Source organism: Cynocephalus volans, chromosome 5, assembly GCF_027409185.1.
Source record: "Cynocephalus volans isolate mCynVol1 chromosome 5, mCynVol1.pri, whole genome shotgun sequence".
Taxonomy (NCBI): Eukaryota; Metazoa; Chordata; class Mammalia; order Dermoptera; family Cynocephalidae; genus Cynocephalus; species Cynocephalus volans.
In genome coordinates this window covers 50,168,522-50,189,302 of record NC_084464.1, presented here as the reverse complement: position 1 = coordinate 50,189,302, position 20,781 = coordinate 50,168,522, and the positions used below count along the sequence as shown (strand labels likewise).

Below are 20,781 nucleotides of genomic sequence, written 5' to 3'. Positions count from 1 at the left end.
AGTGGTTTTGAGGTTGTGGTCTTGGCTCTTGTCTCTAATAGTGACTCAGTCTTCCAGTGGGGTTTGAGTCTGGGATTTGGAAGCCATTGAGGCAGAAAGCTCCCCCACCCCACAAAGAGTACCATCCATCCCAAGATGCCTGTGCTGGTGTGCCGGTAATTTTTGTACAATTTATTCCAGAGAGGATGGAGGCCAGCTGTTGTCTGTCTCCAGCCGGAAACTGAACCAAAGGAAATGGGCTTGGACTGCAGCCGGAGGGATTTAGGTTAGAGTCAGAGAATAAGGAAGGATTTTGTGACAGGTGGTTGGCTCTCAGGAGGATCCTGCAAGGAGCTTTGTGGAGAAGGATGGGGGCAAGATCATGCTTGGAGCATGGGTGGATGAGAAAACAAGCCCCTCAGACAAGCTTTTTGGAGCCAGGTTTGGGTGGGAAGGGTTGGTTTGTAATAAACAGGCAGGAAGTTACTTCTTGGGAGTAGAGTAACTCAGCTGCCCCACCCCCAGTGCAATATTAATGCCACCGCCCAGTACCCCTTTGGACTTTTCTTTTTTAATTAGTGAAGATGTTTACAGTTTAACCACTGGGCCATCTTAAACAAATTATAATATATGGGTAGGTATAGTAATCGCTTATCATCAGAACCCAAGCCCTCAAGGAAGGGCAATTACTTATTACCCCAAGCTGCCGGCTACAGGCAAAGAGAACAGGGAAAGGAGGCAAGAGCAGGGGGAGGCCTCTGGGTTGGGGGAGTTTGCCGGGTTGTCTGGAGGATTTGGAGAGGTAGGAGGTAGGGTAGTGTCAGCCACAACCCCTCTCAAGGATCCAGGTATAACCTGGAAGGATGAGTGTGTCAGGGATCAGGAGCAGAGAGGCAGGAGTCTGGGGATGTTGGCAGTGGGGGTCTGGTCCTTAGATCCCCTTGCGAGGGGGCCCAGGGCAAGCAGCTGTGTCCAGGGGAACATGACTGGCAGCCTCCAGGGCCCAGGAGCTTCGTGGATCAGAGCATCCTTGCTCCCTGTGCTGGGAGAGCAGGAAGGCGTGCGTGGGAAGACCTGCAGCCACAGCGCCTTCGAATACCTCGATATCCCGTGGCCCTCCCACCCAGCCGTACCTGCCTGCCTCCTGGCTGTGGAATCCAGATGGTTTCAAAGTCTGAAGGGAGCTGATTCACCAGTGCTGGGACTGCTGGGGGCTTTGGCCTTGCAGATGGGCAGGGTGGGGAAAAGGCAGTAGGGCCTGGGAACAGTCATGAACCTGTGCTGGTCCTGCACCTGTCAGGGCTCCCGCCTCATCCAGCAGAGCTAGAGCCCACATAAGATACAACACCAGCACCCACCCTTGTACCCCTGAAGGCATGCATCTTGGAGACTCCGTCATTCATCTGGCTGATATTGAGCACCTACGAGTGCCAGGTTCTGTTCTGGGATTAAGGGATGAGTGAAGTTTCTGCCTTCAGAGACCATGGTCTATCTGGGGAGATAAACAGGCTGGATAAACAGATCCCTAACAGGATGTCAGGTAGCAGTGAGGGCTGGAGGGGCACAGGTGTTTACTGTTTTAGATGTGGGGGCCTCTGAGAAGGAGATGTTTGAGGTGAGACCTGACTGAAGTGAGAGTGAGCCATGGGAAGGCCCCTGTAGAGGCACAGGGAGCAGAGCACTGCTGAGAGAGGACTGTCCCAGCCCTGATCTTCCAAGTGGTGGCAGGCGGAAGTGGGGCATTGCCCCCAACAACTGGCCCCGCTCTCCTCCAGCTCTGGAGGCCATGTACAGTGGGTTAAAACCCACAGAACAGAGCTGTCCCCCAGACCCCTTGTTCTACATGTGAAGCCACAATAGCCACATTCATTTCTCTTCCTGGTGCTCATTTCTGGAACGTTCCCTGTGTGCCCAGCATCAAGCCATACATCGTTTTCTCATAATTGGAACCCCAACCTGTTGAAGTCATGGTACCCTGATTTTCCAGATACAAAAGCTAAGCTCAGAGAGGTGACAGGACATGACCAGGTGACCTGTTAGGTCCTGACCCCAGCGTCCGAAGCCCTGGCCTTTCCCCTCTGTGCTCATGCTGCTCACGGAGGGTCCTAAACTTGACGCTGGTGATTTTGAAGTGGATTGGCCATCCCAGCTTGTGTGTCCAGTACAGAACTGGGCTGGGGAGGACAGGAAGCACGCTGGCATGCAGTGGGCAGCCAGGCTGCCGGTGAGCCAGAGCTCTACAGGCCATCAGCCTGGGAAGGGACACAGCGACTTAGCAGTTCCCTGACCTCTTTTGTGGCTGCTCCGAGGGTGGTTTTTAGAAACCTGGAGTGGCTGGTGACTCCCCTGGTTTCTCCTTCCGACCTACCCCAAGGTCAGGGGAAAACTAAGACACATCTCTGGGACGTGGGGCAGGAAGCATAGCATCTGATCACCCTAAACAGCAGAGCCAAGGTCAGGTCTATGGGTGTGTCTGTGCAGCGCTTCACAGCTCCATGTCACCCGTGTGCCCTGGCACCTTCCCTGCCCAGCTGCGGTTGGCTTTTCTCAGCCCAGCGCCAGGATGGGGGATGGACGGTCTGGTTGTTCCATGGAAAGGGCCTTAACCGAGAGTTAGGGACCTCTGGCAGGTCCTACTCTGTGCCTTGTCACTTACTGGCTGAGTGGCTAAACCAGGTCACTAGCTTTCTCTGTAGATTCCTCATCTACAAAATGGGAATAGTAATATCCATTTTTCCTGGCTTCACCAAAGGTTGAATGAAATTGTGGCAGAGGAGTTATGGGTGTGGGAGGTGCTTGATGAATGTGGGGGTCTGGTGGGGGGAGATGTTGACTCGGGCTCCATCAACCTCGTCACGCAGGAGTGATGAGGCCAGAGAGGGTTGCCAGCTTGCCTGGGAAGGACAACACACCAAGGGCCGAATCCCACGCAGTGGCCTCTCCTCAGAGCTCCGTGGCCCACCCTGGAAGGCAGGCCTCTCGCTCCCTAGTGACCCACACCCTTATGGGGGAAGGACAGGAGGCTGCTCTGCCTGACTCCGCAGGCGCAAGGGGCCCCGGCCCCAACCATTTTCTGCCCTTCCTCACGCTGTTGACCCGCTCGTTGGGAGATGCCTCTTGACATCACATGGGGCAGAGAGATGTCAGACATCCCTGGGATTTGGATCCTCGGGGCAGGGAAGGGGTCAGATCACAAATCCAGGCCACAGCATCCCAGATAGGGCATAGACACCAGTACAGGACCATGAACCATGGACCCAGGCCACAGCCACCCCACGGCAGGGCAGTGGTTGTGAAGCTGCAGGTGGATTAGGGATGTTGCTCTTGTCATTCAAGCCTCACTGGACATCCCGCCTTCCCTCAGTCCTTAAGAAGCTGAAGCAGGGGTGGATTTTGAGAACATGGATCCAGAGTGTCACCTGATATGTGTGTTTGGGAGCATGGGGGCTCTTTCCTATTCCTGAGGGCCAATTCTCAGGCAGGCAACCATCGAGGTCCCCTGTGTCCGTGCACACAGGGATTTCCAGTGTAACTCATCAGCTCAGGCTTCCACATGCCTGAGAGTATTTCCTGATGTCCCATCCTGAGCTCAGACCTCACTGGCCCTTCACTGTTTGCTTAGCCAAACCTGCAGCCCCTCCTAGGTCAGCCAGTCCCTGCAAAGATATGTCCTGTACTCGGCTCTCACAGGAGGGTTGCCCGGCTGCCAGGGGGATTACCGTCCCAGCCTGAGAACAATGGGGGCAGGGTCACCCGCCTTGTTTTCTTTGTCCCTCCTGAGTGAGGACAGGGCTCCCAGGCCTGTGAAAGTCGGAAACCCAGAGGATTCTGCTGAAAACCTGCTCCCATCTGGTACAGGCTTGCCCCGTGAGTGTGAGACCTAGTGTCTCCTCTGGGAGGCTGCTGAGAGATGGCCCACGAGGGCCGGCAGGGGAAGCCCAAAGGTGGACAAGAGGACAGCCTGCCCAGTGCTGACTCTAGGGGTGGGCTGGACTCAGTCCCTAACAAGTAGGGAGGGCAGTTTGGGTCTAGGGCACTGGTTTTGAAACTTGGCTGAGTATAATATTGGAATCACCTGCGAGAGCTTTTAAGCATCCTCGTTCCCAGTTCAGGCCCCAGACTATTTCTGTTTGGATCTCTGATGGTAGGACCCAGGCAGGAGTATTTGTCCAAGCTCCCCTAGATGATCACAGTGCGTTGTCCAGGTTTAGAAGCAACAGTGTAGTGACCTCTGAAGTGTTCAACCAGGGTGGGGGTGGTGAACCACTTTCCACCCTGCCTAATGGGATTGTCCGTCTCTGGGGCTTGGGGTTAATCTAGGTGTGACTGACAGTGCAAGGCCACCATGGGCGTGCGAGAGGATGGGGGAGTGTCATGCCCACAGCCCTGCCTGTGACACCGTGGGGCATGCTCAGGCTGGCTGCTTCCCCTTGGCCACAAACAGCAGGCCGGACACTGGGCATGTTACCAAAGCAGAGTGTAGGCAGTGAGGCCCCCTCTGAAGCCTGAGCAGGGTGAGCCAGGGGACAGAGCTCCTGACACGGGAACCTGACTTGCTGGGGGCTCTGAGGGAGCTGGGCCTGATGGCCAGTGAGCTGAGTCCTGAAAATGTATATTCTTGAATGGGTTGTGGATGGGGTGGGTGTGGGAAGGTGCCAGGCTGGGCCTAGGATTTCTGGGAAGAAGAAAATGAATTTTAGGGAGGTGTTACCTGCCCCTCCACGCCCCTTCCCTCCCCAGGTAGTCATAGTCAAGCCTCCTCCTTTATGGAGGATGTAGGCAGAGAGATCAAAGTTCTTGGAGACTCTCCAGGTCTGGTAGAGCTGAGCTGAACCTGGTCTTCAGACGCTATGTTTACATCCCAGCAACCAAAGTCTCCAACAACTTATTTGTCCTTCCATCTTTCTTCTAAAAACATGACTAAATATTCCATGTAAACATTGGAGCAAATCTGGAAATGCACTTAAGTAAAAAAGAAGTCAACAAACACAGTCCACTTTGCAACAGCCCAGTGTTAGTCTTAGGACAAGCTTGGTGTGGCCCTGCCCCCTCCAGTCCCAGCATCTGCCCCCAGACACCCGCTCCTTCACTGTGGAGACAGAGCTCAGTGAGATGGGCCCGCAGCTGGTGCAGGTATCAGGGTGGCACCAATGGGCCCTCGCCAATACCTTGCTCATAACTACAGCTGCCCTGCGAACCACACCCTGTTCACCTAGGCTGGAGTGAAAGGGTGGTCATGGAAATACCACGGATTCCTTCTCCCTGCCCTGCATTCTCCCTCCTTAGGCAGGAAGGTGGAAGGCCTGAGTCCAGCACCCCACCTTCTCAGCCCCCCATCACCTCCCACTAGGGCACTGATGCATGTTAGAGTCACCTCTGGAACTTTTTAAAAGCCATGTCCAAGTCAACAGAATATCTCTGGGTGGGGCCCAGGCACGGTATTTATTTAAACTCTGAAGTGATTCCACTGGACAGCGCAGCTTGGGCTGCGAACCACTGCCTGCACGACTATGTGGTATCTAACCTCACCACTGCCTGCACGGCTATGTGGTATCTAACCTCACCATTGCCTGCATGGCTATGTGGTATCTAACCTCACCATTGCCTGCACGACTATGTGGTATCTAACCTCACCATTGCCTGCATGGCTATGTGGTATCTAACCTCACCACTGCCTGCACGACTATGTGGTATCTAACCTCACCACTGCCTGCACGACTATGTGGTATCTAACCTCACCACTGCCTGCACGACTATGTGGTATCTAACCTCACCATTGCCTGCACGGCTATGTGGTATCTAACCTCACCACTGCCTGCACGACTATGTGGTATCTAACCTCACCATTGCCTGCACGGCTATGTGGTATCTAACCTCACCATTGCCTGCACGGCTATGTGGTATCTAACCTCACCATTGCCTGCACGGCTATGTGGTATCTAACCTCACCATTGCCTGCACGACTATGTGGTATCTAACCTCACCATTGCCTGCATGGCTATGTGGTATCTAACCTCACCACTGCCTGCATGGCTATGTGGTATCTAACCTCACCATTGCCTGCATGGCTATGTGGTATCTAACCTCACCATTGCCTGCATGGCTATGTGGTATCTAACCTCAGTTTCCTTGTCTGCAAACAATCCCAACACCCCTCCCCCGACCCCCTATTAACCTTAAGGAAATAGTTTGAAAAGTTGCATCAGTCTGGGATAAAGAATGAAAGGGAGTGACTATAACTAAAGGCTTTAGCTAATGGAGTTTTCAATTCTCCAATTTGTCGTGGGAATAGGAGAGTTAACAGGTGCACACTTTCTCTCCAAGACCCTTGTGATGCGCTGACTGTCCCCCTGAGGTCTGCCTGTCAGTGGGGCAGACAGCAGGACCCTGTAGCCTCTTTCTCCCCACTCCGCCTTCTCAACCTGGGCTGTGGCAGATGAGGGCGATTCCCAGCACATAAGCTCCCTCCCATCCTCCCTCTCTCAGTTCCTAGGTTTGTGGCTTTAAAAATTTTGAAAATCATTGTACTAGCCCAAATGGCAAATATCTGCCTGAAAAGTGCCAGTGATAGGTTTACCATTCTCCTGCTACCTGTCCTGCTGAGACTCCCCCACTCCCTGTGGGGGCTCGACCCCATTCTTGGCTCCCTATGGAAGGGGGTTCCTTATTAGAGACCAGAGGGACACACAGGAAGAGCACGGTTCGGCGGACACTGGGCAGGTGGGCATTTTGCTGCATTGCGAAGCTGGGGGCAACTGGGAGGGGAGTTGGGACCTGAGTTCAGAGAAGCAACCATCTATGTGCCCCTGGCCTCAGCCTCACCTCAGAGTGGGGGGCGGGCAGCGGTGGCACTGCTTCCCTCAGCAGCCTGCTCCACCTGCTTGGCTGGATGGGAAACTGGTCAGGTGGCTGGGAGCCTCGGGGGGCAGAGGTAAGGAGTGATGGGCCTTCTGAGGGATGGGGTGGGATATCATGGGTGTGCCTCTGTTTCCCCCTGCCCCTGACTCCCAACTGTCAGGCAGCCAGGGGACACCTGTGGAGCCACAGAGCCCCGTCCCTTCCCCCGTGTGGCCTGAGGAAGCCAGTTGATCAGACTGAGTGAGAATCGGTAGTTTTCTCTGTTAAATAAAACGGAGAGATGGGAAGAGGTGGCAGGTATGAGGAAGGTTGGGGACAGTGTCTCCTGTTCTCATGCAGTGCTGTAAACCCCTAGCCCTTCTCTACCCTTGTCCAGGGCATCTTAGTCCCTTTGGTTTAGCCTTGGGAGCAGGGGATCTTTGCTCCTGGGTCTCAGATCACCACAGGATCTGATTTCCTGACTGACACACGTACAAATCATAATACTGACTGGAGATACATTTATCCAGTGCTTACTATGTCCTAGGTGCTTTTCATATGTTCTCAGTAGGTGTTATTTTTGGCAGATTGGGAAACTGAGGCTTAAAGGCCAAATTATTTACGCAGAGACTTGCTGCTAGCAATGCAGAGGACGCTCTGATTCAAACCTAGGTGTGTCCCACCGTTTCTATGAGCTCGGGTCTGCGTTTGAGAGATGGCCCTGTCTGTCTCTTCCTAGAGCTGAGCTGTAGTGGCCTTGCTGTAAATGGGACTGACTGAGCGTCTCCAGAGAAGAGGGCCTTGTAGGGATTCAGTGAGAAAAGTGCCCAGCTGGTAGCAAGGGTTTCAGTCCATGCTGACTAGTATATTCCTTTTCCCACCCTAGCACATCCAGCCCTTGTGGAGAGTTTCCGGAGGTGACAGGCCTCCCTTCCTGCAGGAAGGACAACCCCAGCCACTCCGGGACCTCTCCAGGCCCCACTACTGCTCGCTCTGCCATCTTGAACACCTTCTTTTGGGCTCTTCTGTCTCCCTCACCTCGCCCTGGCCTAATTCCTGGCCCCCTGCCCTCTCTTCTCTCAGCCCTGGAGGCCAGTTGGAGTCCGATGGCTTCAGCAGCCCCTGCAAGTCTTGCCCTTGCCTGGGTCTGGGCCAGTCCTTCCTACCCTCTTGCTGGATAAAGGCTTCCACTTTGTTGCTGGTGGATTTAGTTAAACCCAACTGCAGAACAATGCTGGCAGGTGTTGGAGATTGAGGGGCACTAGAGGATAAGTTAGTTGAGGCCAGAGAATATATCCTCATTCATTCAGATTCATTTATTCACTCATCTAACAAACATATGTTGAGCAGTTATTATGTGCCAGGCAGTGTCTAGGTTCTGGGAGTACAGCAGTTGAAAAGAAAACACGTGAAAGTCCCTGCCCTCATGGGGCTTACATTCTAGAGAGCCTCTGCATTCCCCCACCCCATCTGTAGACGGTGCCATGGTCAAGAGCCACACTGCCTGGGTTCATGTCCCAGCTCTACCACTGACTAGCTGTGAGACCTTGGGCAAGTGCCTCTGTTTCCTCATCTGTAAAATGGGGTGATTGAATCTACTTTATAGGTGTAAAGATTCAGTGAGCTAAGTGATTTAAATTACTTCAATCAGTGCCCATCCTAGTAAGTGCTCAAATATCAAATCTTAGTCACATATCAACTATGAAGTGAGGATTAATCCACGTCTGCGCACCTCACAAGGTGGCTGGAAGGGCTGGGTGCGAGGAATGATAAAGGATGTTTCTTTCCTGCCAGGCATCATGTATGAATAAGGATTCGTCCTATTACACCTTCCAGGCCAGAGGAACCAAGTGGGTTTTGATGCTATGAATTAAGGATCGATGCAGCCAGGGATGGGAAAGGAGGTTCAGCTCCTGAACCCCCAACAGTCTGTGGGTCCAGTGGAGGCCTGTTGAGACTGCATCCTGCAGAGCAGGGAATGGTTAGTTCTGTGATCTGAAAGTGATGGTGGCTGCGGGAGTTGGAGGCAGGGCCGGAAATAGTTCTGTGGGTGCCAGCGAGCTGCCACCATCCTCAGACAGGCTGCCATCCTGACCTTGGTTTTCCCCAGCCTGACCCATAAGGGGAAGAGCCCCACGGCAGCCCTACTTGCTCATGTCTGAAGGTGGGCAGCACGTCCCAAAGGTCAGGATGAGTCTCTCCAGGAAGGGGATGCCTGGCATCTGCCGCCAGGTGGAAACCCAGGTTGTGTGGACAGTGCGAGCCTGGGAAGATGGGGTTGGGCAGCTGTTGTCTGAAGCTCTGGAGAGGGGCATGGACGTGCCTCGCTGGAAGCGGCGGCTGGGCTGAGTTGAGGACACTGTTTTTTCAGCTGGTGGGAAGGAGTAGAAGTATTTACAGGCCTCCTTCCTGTGGCTTTTATGGGGAAAGGGGATAAGGATAACCGCAGTTAGGACCCAGATGGGCCTGAGTTCTAGTCCCGGCTTCATTGCTTTTAGCACCGTGACCTCATGTACTTCTTTAACCTCTGGAAGCCTCAAATCCTCATTTGCAAGATGGAAAAAATTATAATGTCTTCCCTGCAGGATTCTGTCCTCATTAAATGAGTTAAAGGCACATAAAATGCTTAGCACAACACTTGGCACATCTTAAGCCCTCAGTAAATCACAGCTGCTTTATGATGAGGGTGACAGAGGCAGGGAGCTCTATTCTGTCCCCAAACAAGAGCTGAGCCTGGGCTGTGTGCAGGCTCCCCTTCTCTCATCACTCACCAAGCCTATATGGAAAATGAAAACACTGTGAATTTGGACCCAAGTTAAAGAACCTGCAAGTGAATAGGGGTTGCCTCCTTCTGCGAAAGATGTTTCCCTAACACCGAGGACAGGATGCGTTGTCTAACGGTGTGTTTGCCCAGCTCCCCCATGTCCTTTCCTCTAACCCAGGGATAGTCTCAGTCCTGGTCAGCTCTTCTGTTCTGGGAGATCAGTTAAGGCCTCTCCCTCATCCTGTATAATCCAAATCAAGATCGGTGAGATGTCCTGACCAGAGCCACAGCTACACTGGTGGGAACAGGGAGCTGGCCCCCCAAGTTCACACATGGATCTCAGCTCCCTGAGCCCCCTATCAAGTGATGCCTGGCAGAATCACAGGGAAGCCAGTTAGGGAATGTGTGTACGGGCCCATGCGAGGGGTGTCTCATGCACAGCAGCACTAGTGCTACTCCTCGCTCCCTGCCGTGGGGTGGAGACAAGCTGATTCCCAGGCCAGCTGTTTGGGAACCATGGCTGAGGAGGCAACAGCAAGGGCACTGGGGGGCCCAGGGCCAGGCAGAGCAATAAAGGGAGGGAGGCAGGGACTTGTGAAGGCTTGAAACCAAAAGGTCCACAACCTAGCCCAGTTCTGCCACATAACGTCTGTCTGCCCAGTGGGCGTAACTGCTGCCACCGGATCTTTGCAAGGATCAGCAATGCTTCTAGCCCTGTGCTTCTAGCCCCATGCTTCTAGCCCTGGGAAGCTAGGGGCCCTTCAGAATGCTTCTTTTGCATGCCCCTTGCTGGGTGACCCTGGAGAGATAATGGAAGTCCTGGGGAAAGCATGTGAGGCTGTGGCTCACTGATAACCAGGGCCAGAGGCTGAAGTTGTGAGCTGTTATCCAAAGGGCACACCATCAGTGGGTGCAGGGCAGGAGGCTCAGCTTTTCCACCTCTCAGTACTCCGAACCTTAATGCCCCCTTCAGTTACCCTGTTTTGCCAACTCTTATTTTTGATGTCTCCTTAGCACTTACTAAATGATTCCCAAATCACAGGTTACCTTTGGCAAGTTGGTGTTTCTCAGGGGCAGCAGTGTTCTCTTTGTGGGTGGCATTGTCCTGTGAATTGCAAGGAATTTAGCATCCCTGGCCCCTGCCCACTTAATGCCAGCAGCATCCCCCATCATTCATTAGAACAAACTGTGGGGGAAGGGCAGAGATTCTGTCTGTTCACAGCAGTATCCCCAGTGCCTAGAACAGGTCCTGGTACATACAACATTCCCCCTCAGACATCATTTCCAAACACTCTAGAAGGTGCTACCATCCCCAGTCGAGAGCTTCTATTACAGTCATACCTTCAACAGCAAGGCTGATACATGGTGGTCACCCCTGATCTAAAGACTTTTCATTATCAGAGATTGATTATTGCAAAAAGCAGCCCATTATGAGGTAGCTCGTTATCCAAAAAAGCCATTCCTGTCCCCTCTTGGGCCTTGGCCTGTTGGCTAACATATCATGTGAACTTTGACACCCAGAATGGATAGGGTGCCCACGTGTGGCTGACCCTGCAGAGAAGGATGGCTCGTTAGCTCCCAGCCCTGGAAAGAGGTGTGCTGACGCTGCCTGAAATCACATTTACTTTTCTTTTCACAGCCGCCGTGGTATTTGTTGGTTTGTGGTCAGCTGAAACTCAAGGACTTTCCCCTTTGATCCTGTACTAATCTTTTCCAATTCAAAGTGTAGGACTTGAAAATTTAAAAAGACTTTCATATCTATTTAATTTTCACACATATTTCCAGTCCAGATGATGTTGAGACTCGATACTGCCATTGCAGTGTGTTAGCTATCTTCCCATTCAGTCCTTACCCCCAATTTTGCATCCTCTGCGCAAAGATTGGTAAGCCATCTATGTCCTCACTGTGCTGTGGATTATAGTACTGAAGAGGCCAGGCCTTAGGCCTGACAATGGAGCCCTCAGTCCAGGTTGATAATGATCAGTACTTCTTCGGGTTGTCTGCTTTTGAATGGACCCAGTTAATCCTAGCTCCACCCCACATTTCTCTGTCTTGTCCACATGAATAGCTGTAAGCCCATCTGTTAGCTGCCTTGTTGCAATCTGGATTTTCTGCATTCCAAAAAATTCAAGGCTTTGCAACCCCTTTGGAAAAGGGGATGCACTTAGCTGAGCATGACTTGTTCTTGGCAAATATGTGCTAGCTTCTAGTGCTCACCAATTCCTCTTCTGAATGTCCCAAACATTAAGTTTGCAAGAGTGCAGGCTTGCTTTCCCAGTTTTTGGAATCCACCCTTTTCCTTTCTGTGAAAAAAGGAACAGCTTGTCTTCTGACATCGTTCCCCTTCCCCACGATTCTGTGGGGGTGACCAGAGGTGGTGCCACAGTGTCATCTGTGGTCAGTGATCGAATTCCCATTTAAAGGTGTCCTTGAATGCTCTTCTCATGTTTTAGGCTCTCCAGTGTAAGATGGGCATCTGAGATAAGAAAGGTGGAAGCCAAAAGGGAGCCGAGTGGCTCTGCTTTCTCTGCCATCAGTTTAACATTAACCCACAGGCCCTGGTACTTCCTCATACTCTTGCTCCAAACATAGATTTAATTTGTTCACAAACCTATTGGACAGTCCTTGGTATTTGTTTTAGCTCTCCTGTGGGCCTGTTCATTTCTAAACATCCTTGGGCTATTTCATGTGTAAGTGGCCAAGCCAGCTAGACAGAGAGCTCTCTGAGGGCAGGGGCCACCTGTGCCAGGGTTGAATGCCACCGTCCCCATTGCCACTTTGGTCCTGCACAGCCTTCACGGCCTTCAGAGGTGCCCTGGGAATAAGGAGGCAGGGCAGTGAGCGGTGTGGTTTGATGATTTGTCAGACAAGCATGTCATCATGGAACATTCTTCAGCGTGCAAATCCGTTTACAAGGGCCTGCTGCTGCTCCTGCAAACTGCACATTCCTTCAGGACACCCACCTTTCCCTTTCCTTCCACCAAACCTCAGTCACACCTCGGGTGTGTTAGAAATATAGTTTTCCCGGCTCCTGCCTGCTTCTATCCCTCACTTCTCTGTCTCTTCTCCCTCAGTCCTTGGCTTGATTTTTATAGAGAATGTGGCTGAGTTCCTGGTCTCTGGTCTGCATGTCCCATCCGGGGGCCCTCCTTGGGGACAGGACTTAAACTCCATATTTATAGCCCCTTTTATGGGGCTTCTGGGGTCTAGGCTCTGCCAGCCAATAGAACCTCACTGGTAGGTTGGGGTGAGTGGTGAGCCAAGCTGAAGGATGGGGAAGAGGCAAGGTCTAGTCAGATGGATACGGGTTGACAACTCTCAGTGTTGCTGGAACAGATAAAACCTCTCCCAGACCTCCCAGTGCGCTTCCCCAGTTGACCTCTTACCTGCTGTCCACAGTTGCTGGAAGTTCCGTGGGGCACTAGCACAATTTTGAGTCACCCTGAAATGTCCTTACCACCTTCTGATCTGTCCTTGCCCAGACAATTGCTCAGCCCAGGGCAGAGAGAGAAAGTTTGATCCAGGGAGGGGAGAGAAGGGGGAGGCTGTGGGGGAAAAGGTAGATTAGAGCTTTAGGCGTGGGGGAAAGAAAGGAGGACCAGGTGATTTGCATTCCTTCAGAGGACAGATCAAGAGGGCACTGAGCCAGCCTTAGCAGGTGTCCTACAGTGGGCTGAAGGGGGCCAGCCCTGAATAGGGATTTGTGCTCTGCAAGGAGAGCACTCTCTATGGATGGGACAAGGTGTAGGGGACCTCCTGTGTGTCTGCATCACATCTGCCTTTTTTAAGAGGCACAATAGTCTCATGCAGCAGTTCTCAAAGTGTGATCCCTGGACCAGTAGTATAAGCATTACCTGGGATCTTGCTATAAATGCCCCTTCTCAGATCTACTGAATCAGAAACTCTGGGGATGGGGCCCAGCGGACTGTGTTTAACAAGCTGTGCAGGTGGTTCTGGTGTATGCTAGTAAGTTTGAGAAGCACTGGCTCAGTGAAAGAATGAACTTTGGAGCCAGATTTCCTGGGTTTATATCTTTACCAGCTGTGTGACCTTGGGCAAATCACTTAACCTCTCTGATCCATATTAAATGTTTCATCTATAAAATGGAGACCTTGTTATTGTGATGATTAATTGGAAATGCTTACAAGGAGTTTAATAGAGCATTGTCACTCAGACAGCATCCTTGTGGCCATAGCTCTGACCTTCATTGTTTCTCTCTCTTTTTCTTTTTAGGTAGTATCTGATGCTGCAGGACAGGGTGTGGCCATCACAGGGAACCAGACCTTCAACAACTGGAACTGGCCCAATGCAGTGATTTTTGCAGCCACAGTCATCACCACCATTGGTAAGTCTTCTGGGACCTTTGGGATACCCACTTTTATGCTCCAGCTCCTCAGAACCTTATAGGAATCCAGCTCTGGTTACTCAGGCTTGTGCAGTGTGGGGGTAAAATCAGGCCAGTTGCAGTCTCTCCTTTTGACACTTTCCTGGGGATTTAGTAAATCTTTGGTGACTGGCCATGCCTCAGAGACTGTTTTCATGAGTCCAGACCAGGGCTCTTTGAGCAGAAACAGTGATACCGCCTGGTCTCCAGAGCCATGCAGGAGACTGAACAGGCTGCTCACTGCACAAACCCAGATTGCGCTTACTCAGTCGCTGGGCCCCATCCCCATTCTCCATGGCTGCATAGCCAGCCACTCCAGAAGAGAGAGGCTTAAAACACAGCTTACTATCTTTCACCACTCTGCAGGCTGACTGGGCTCAGCTGGTCAGTTCCTGCTTGGACTGTGCAGTGCAGTGCAGTGGCAGTCAAACGATGGCTGGGGATGAAGTCACTTGGAAGCCCAACTGGCCTGACGTCCACGATGGCTTCCTGCCACGTGTTTGACAGTTGATACTGGCTGTTGGCTGAGAGCTCAGCTGAACTGGATGAAAACACAAGGCCTCCACATGTGGCCTGGGCATCGCACAGTAGGGCAGCCAGGGTCTAAGAGGGCAAATCCCAAAAGTGAGCATTTCAAGGGAATCCAAGGGAGAAGCAGTAGGCTTCTTAGACCCAGCCTGTCCAGCACCACTTTCACTGCCTAGGATCAAGCAAATCATTAAAGCCCAGGTTCAAAGAGAGGAGAATTAAACTCCGCCTTGATGTGAGCCGTCACGTAAGAAAGGAGGGAACTGAGAATGGCCATCTTTGGAGACCTTCTACCAGAGTGCCTCTGGGTTGTGTGCCCAGAGAGGGCACAGCAGTACCATATGGACTAGTGGAAACCTTGCAGATGGTGGAGGCTTAGTCCCTGCCTTCAGGGAGCTCCCAGCATGATGGAGGAGACATAGGCCGTATCACATAATTGCTTTATAAATGATCATGATCACAGTGTGATCAAGGGAATTATCATTATTCAAGTATTGGTATTACATCAGTATCAATTTGATCTTAGAAGATGGGCCTCGAGCTGGCTGTGTGTGTGTGTGTCTCTGTGTGTCATTGTGTGTCTGTTGCGTGTGTCTGTGTCTGTTGTGTGTGTATGTATTGTGTGTGTCTGTTGTGTGTGTATGTGTGTCTGTTGTGTCTGTTGTGTGTCTTGTGTGTGTGTGCATCTGTTGTATGTGTGTCTGTCGTGTGTGTGTGCGTGTGTCTGTTGTGTTGTGTGTGTATGTCTGTGTGTCTGTTGTGTGTGTGTGTGGTGTGTGTGTCGTGTATGTGTGTATCTGTGTGTCTGTTGTGTGTGTGTCTGTGTCTGTTGTGTGTGTGTGTGTGCCTGTTCTTTGTGTGTATGTGTGTGGTGTGCGTTTGTTGTGTATGTGTGTCTGTTCTGTGTGTGTATGAGTGTGTGTGTTATGTGTGTGTCTGTTGCATGTGTCTGTGTGTGTCTGTGTGTGTTGTGCGTATGTGTGTGTTGTGTGTGTGTGCCTGTTGCGTGTCTGTTGTGTGTGTATATGTGTGTGTGCGTGTGTCTGTTGTGTGTAGGTGTGTGTCTGTTGTGTGTAGGTGTGTGTCTGTTGTGTGTGTAGTGTGTATGTGTGTGTATGTGTGTGCATGTTTGTTGTATGTATGTGTCTGTTGTGTGTGTGTCGTGTGTGCTTGTGTCTGTTGTGTGTGTTTCTGCTGTGTGTGTGTTGTGTGTGTGTTGTGTGTGTGTATGTGTGTATGTGTCTGTTGTGTGTGTCTGTTGTATGTATGTCTGTTGTGTGTGTTGTGTGTGTGTGTGTGTGTGTGTGTGTGTGTGTGTGTGTGTGTGGTGGAGGAGGAGGCAGGAGCCCAGGCTGTCCATCAGCTCTCAGCCCTGCTGTGGCTCTGTTCCTGACCTCACTGTCTCTTTCTTCAGGCTATGGCAATGTGGCTCCCAAGACCCCCGCTGGTCGCCTCTTCTGTGTCTTCTATGGTCTCTCCGGGGTGCCGCTCTGCCTGACATGGATCAGTGCCCTGGGCAAGTTCTTCGGGGGACGTGCCAAGAGTTTGGGAAGGTTCCTCACCAAGAGAGGCGTGAGCCTGGTATGTCCCCAGCCGCAGGTACTAGGCAGAGATGGGGGGACCGTGACAGGTGAGGGGAGGACAGGAAGGCTCCAAGAATTGGACAGGGGTGTTAGGGCAGATGGCAAGAGGCCAGCTTCAGAGCTCCCTGCCCTCCTGGGTCAAGCTGGGAGCACCCCTCTCCCTTTTGGGGCCATTCAGCCCCCCCAGGCCTGGTGTCCAGTGGCCTCTCCTCTAGCTGCCGCCCAAGCGCTCAGGTGTCCATGCTGGCTTTCTTGAGTCTACCATTGTCTGACGTGGTCTCCTGCCACCTCATCAGCGGAAGGCACAGATCACGTGCACGGCCATCTTCATCCTGTGGGGCGTCCTGGTCCACCTGGTGATCCCACCCTTCGTGTTCATGGTGACTGAGGAGTGGAACTACATCGAGGGCCTCTACTACTCCTTCATCACCATCTCCACCATCGGCTTCGGCGACTTTGTGGCCGGTGAGTCCCTGCCCCTTTCCCCCTGCGTCTGACTCCCCAATTCTCTTCCTCTGCTTTTCATCCAGTTTCAGGTCAGCAGACCTTTGCTGGGGCCCCTGGTAGGCGATCGGTGTTCTGGGCACTTCGCCCACCCGGTGGGTTCTCCCCCTACCCTGCCAGTTGCAGGAGGAAACTAAGGCACAAAGTAATTGCAGAAGATGCTTCTCTCCAGTTCCCTTTCTTGGGCACGACTTTTCCCCTCTTCCTTTTCTCTCTTAGGAAATGTGTTTAGTCTCTGATCTCCTCCCCCTCTGTTGTCTCCTGACTTCTGAGACAACACTTATGCCTGGGAGGAGGGCTGCCTGCAGGGTTTGCGCCTGGTCCCCAGAAAGCCCTGAGCCCAGCCAGAGCACCCTTCCATCGTGCACAGGAGCTGAGCAAGCTGGCCTGGAGGCTTGGCTCAGAGGCCCGAAAATTTGCTCCTGCCATAGGCCACTTAAAGACAAGGGAGGCCTTCTCCCAAGCTGCTCAGCCCTGACACTCCCTCCTACTCCCTCCTTAATCCAAGAGGCATAAGATTCTTTGGCCCCTTTGTCTGAAGGCCTGTGACCAACTGGCCACAGCCACTCACATATTTGTGCCTGTGGCCAGCACAGCATCTTGGTTCTTAATCTTTCTGACACGCTGCTTGGCCCTGTTGACCCAGCGCTTGTTCCCTCCATGCCTGCTGCCTGCCCGCAACCTCTGCTCAGGGTCTCTGGGCTGTCCCCTCCCCCTTGTTCAGAGGACAGGGCGGGTCACTACCCTTGGTCCCACTGCATGTGGAATGCCCAGAGGGGGCCGCTGAGTGGGCGGGAGGAACAGGAAGGAGAGGCCCCAACACTCCTCTGAGTCCGGCAAATCTGGGCCTGCTGTCTTGGGAGATAAATTTAGACAGAGGCACAATCCTGCCATTGTCTAGCCCTTGGAACTCAGAGCAGGCCATGGAGAAGCCTTTTGTATTGGGAAGCATCATACTTAACATTCTTTCTCAGCTCCAGCAAGACACCAAGCCTCTGCCTCAGTTTTCTCATCTGTAAAACTGGTAAAAGTAACAGCGTCCACTGCACAGATGGAGGGAAATTAAATAAGTAAATACCCGTGATTGCTGAGGGTAGGGCCCAGCTGCAAGTGTGTGAGCCCTCGTCATTGTCCTTGTCACCGTCAGGCTCTGCTTATGATCAAGAGCCTTGCGCAGGGCTGACAGCACCCCTCAGAGCACCACCTATGGGGGGAGATGCAGCCTCTGCCCTGGGGGAACCTCTAGTCTGATGAGGGAGGTAGACCCTTCCCTCCAGTCTCCCTCCTCTCTAAGTTGCTCCCAGTCTGAGGGGGGAGACGGGACAGGTCAACATGCCTGTAAGTGTAAAGTCACAAAGAAATCTCAAATAATCCCAGAGCGTAGGAGAGCCATCAGAGCTGTGGGGGTAACCCGGGTGGGCTCTCTGGAGCAGGAGGGGGGCGTAGAGTGGGCAGAGCCCTCCTGACCAAGGGAGGAGCCAACCTGAGGAGGACGGACCTTCAAGGAGAATAGAGGTTCAGTGTTTCCTTCCCGGTTCAGCACTTCCCGGGTCATCTCCACCCAACTGCCAGCCTCCTTCACACTGAACTAGTGAGTCCATCCCAGCACTGAGGATGCCAGTGCCCCTCACGTAATTCCCATCCCGTTGTTACCTGAGCAGTAACGTGCACACAGCAGCAGGGTGTAGCAGAGTAACTGAGAGAAAGGCACACACTCTTGGACTGCTCTCGACCTGTGTGCTGGTTACATTACCAGTCCCCAAAAGCCCCTCTCACTTCCTCACCCCTGAGGTGACCACTGTCCTGACGTTTTGCAGTTGAGGAAACTGAGGCTCAGAGACACACAGGGGACTGGGATGGGGACATGAGTGGCAGGGCCAAGGTTCCTCGGGAAGATGGGGTAGTCCAGGGTCCAGAACAGGCCCTCTTTCTGTCGCACTGCGTCCGCCTTCTGTGTTCTGGCGTGACGCCTGCTCAGATAGCACAGCTCTGGCCATTGCATGGTTCCGGGTCCCAGCTGACCCTTCCTGACCCTCTGAGCTTCCTGTCCTCTTAGGTGTGAACCCCAGCGCCAACTACCACGCCCTGTACCGCTACTTCGTGGAGCTCTGGATCTACCTGGGGCTGGCCTGGCTGTCCCTCTTTGTCAACTGGAAGGTGAGCATGTTTGTGGAGGTCCACAAAGCCATCAAGAAGCGGCGGCGGCGGCGGAAGGAGTCCTTCGAGAGCTCCCCACACTCCAGAAGGGCCCTGCAGGTGGCGGGGAATGCGTCCTCCAAGGACATCAACATCTTTAGCTTCCTGTCCAAAAAGGAGGAGACCTACAACGACCTCATCAAGCAGATTGGGAAGAAGGCGATGAAGACGAGCGGGGAAGGGGAGCGGGTCCCAGGACCGGGGCTGAGGCCTCAAGGGAATGGGCTGCCAGCCCTGCCCACTGCCCTGGCGCCCTTAGGGGTCTACTCCAAGAACCGGGTGCCCAGCATGGAGGAGGTGTCACAGACACTAAGGAGCAAAGGCCATGTGTTGAGGCCCCCTGGCGAGGAGGCCAGGGTGGGGCCCCCTGAGGACGATTCCCCCGGCTCCGAGGTGCTCGTGAACCAGCTAGACCGCATCAGTGAGGAAGGTGAGCCGTGGGACGCCCAGGACTACCACCCGCTCATCTCCCAGAATGACAGCATCGCCTTTGTGAACAAGGAAGGTGGCCTCTCGGACGAGGAGACCTCCAAGTCCTCGCTGGAGGACAACCTGGTGGGGGAGGAGAGGCCCCAGGAGGGGGCCGAGGCCGAGGCACCCCTGAGCATGGGCGAGTTCCCCTCCTCGGACGAGTCCACCTTCACCAGCACCGAGTCTGAGCTCTCTGTGCCTTATGAGCAGCTGATGAACGAGTACAGTAAAGCCAACAGCCCCAAAGGCACATGAGGCCGGCGGCTCCCCACCCCACCTCAGATGGCTGCTTTCCCCTTGCCCTGGGCTGTTCTGGCCCCTGGCGGGGGCAGCCCTGAAACTGGGAGTGGGGGGCCAGGGGCCTGCCTTACCTTCCATCCCCTCCGGCTAAACGCTTCTGAGCAAACATGGCACACGCCCAGGACAGGGCCTCTGTTCTCCAGCTGAACGGTACCGGGCAGTGGGGGCGTCTGTCCTGAGCCTGGCTGGTGCATTTGATGATTCGGACACGTGGGCTGGCAGGACAGGTGGTCAGGACTGACGCTGAGGAGGCCTGCAGCTGTGTGGGTCTTCGCCCCAGCTTTTGGTCGAATGTCACACGGTTCTCTGAGGCCAGGGGCCTCGGCTACTTGAGTTCACCGGTGTTAATGAGCAACTTCTGTGTGCCTGGCACTGAGCTAGACATTTCAGACAGGGAGGGAGGGTTGTGTCTTTTCTGCTCTATAGTGTTTGGGTAGGTAAAGCTGTGATGTGGGGGGCCAGGGTATTTCAGTACGTCAGCAGTTGCAGGACCATTCCCCCAGCCCCCTGTTGTTCTGCCTGTCAGGCCCCTACTGCAAACCCTCAGTAGGGCAGGTGCTGCTTGGGGGAGGGCAGTGAGGAGGTGATGGGCAGGTGCTGGGACAGTCCTGATTCGTGGGACCTGGAACAAGTCAGGTGTGGACCCAGGGTCCTAGTCCTCCTTGGCGATGTACTCAGATCCAGCCTAGAGCCCTGTTCCCTGTCTCAGACTCCCTTTGGTCAAGCAATGGCAGAGTCAAGGCTTTCTGCTCCCCCTCCCCCCAGAGTGGTGGGACAAAGAAAGGGTGGCAGGGCATGGGCCACTGGAAGCTGGGACTCCAAGTGCTGGTAGTCAGGGAGCTGCAAGAGTGAGGCTCGATCTGGTGAGTTCTGCCCAACACCCCCAACCCAGCTCCCTGCAAAGTGCACACCCCACCCCCTGTTCTGAGGACTGCCCATTCCCCGAGCAGCTGTGTCCTCATTCCCTGTGTCCAGAACAAGGACCTCACTGCCCACCTGCCCTCCCACCAGCCCTCTTGGCCGGGCAGGGGGAGGCCAGACTGCTCTTGGCTGACAAATGGAGCATGGCCAAGTGTGTGAACCAAGCTCCTCTCTCCAGCTCCTGGTTGTTGTGTGCGCATGTGTGTGGGTGTGTGTGTGTGTGTGTGTAAGAAAGGGAAGGATGTGGGTTGGGGAGCAAAAGACAATGTGGAAGTGCACAGACTCTGGTGAGGCGTGGGCAGGACTCGCTGCTG

The 20,781-nt window shown here is 53.5% G+C and overlaps 1 protein-coding gene across 1 annotated transcript in view; it reads left to right on the top strand.

Moving 5' to 3' along the window:
* LOC134379273 (potassium channel subfamily K member 5-like) overlaps positions 1-19,501 on the top strand; it is a 37,713-nt gene extending 18,212 nt beyond the window's left edge. The window contains exons 2-5 of the mRNA XM_063098468.1: positions 13,814-13,925; positions 15,907-16,073; positions 16,372-16,540; positions 18,636-19,501. Of these exons, the coding sequence (XP_062954538.1) occupies positions 13,814-13,925; positions 15,907-16,073; positions 16,372-16,540; positions 18,636-19,501 (1,314 nt within the window). The remainder of the gene's footprint in view (positions 1-13,813; positions 13,926-15,906; positions 16,074-16,371; positions 16,541-18,635) is intronic.
* Positions 19,502-20,781: the final 1,280 nt, after the last annotated feature.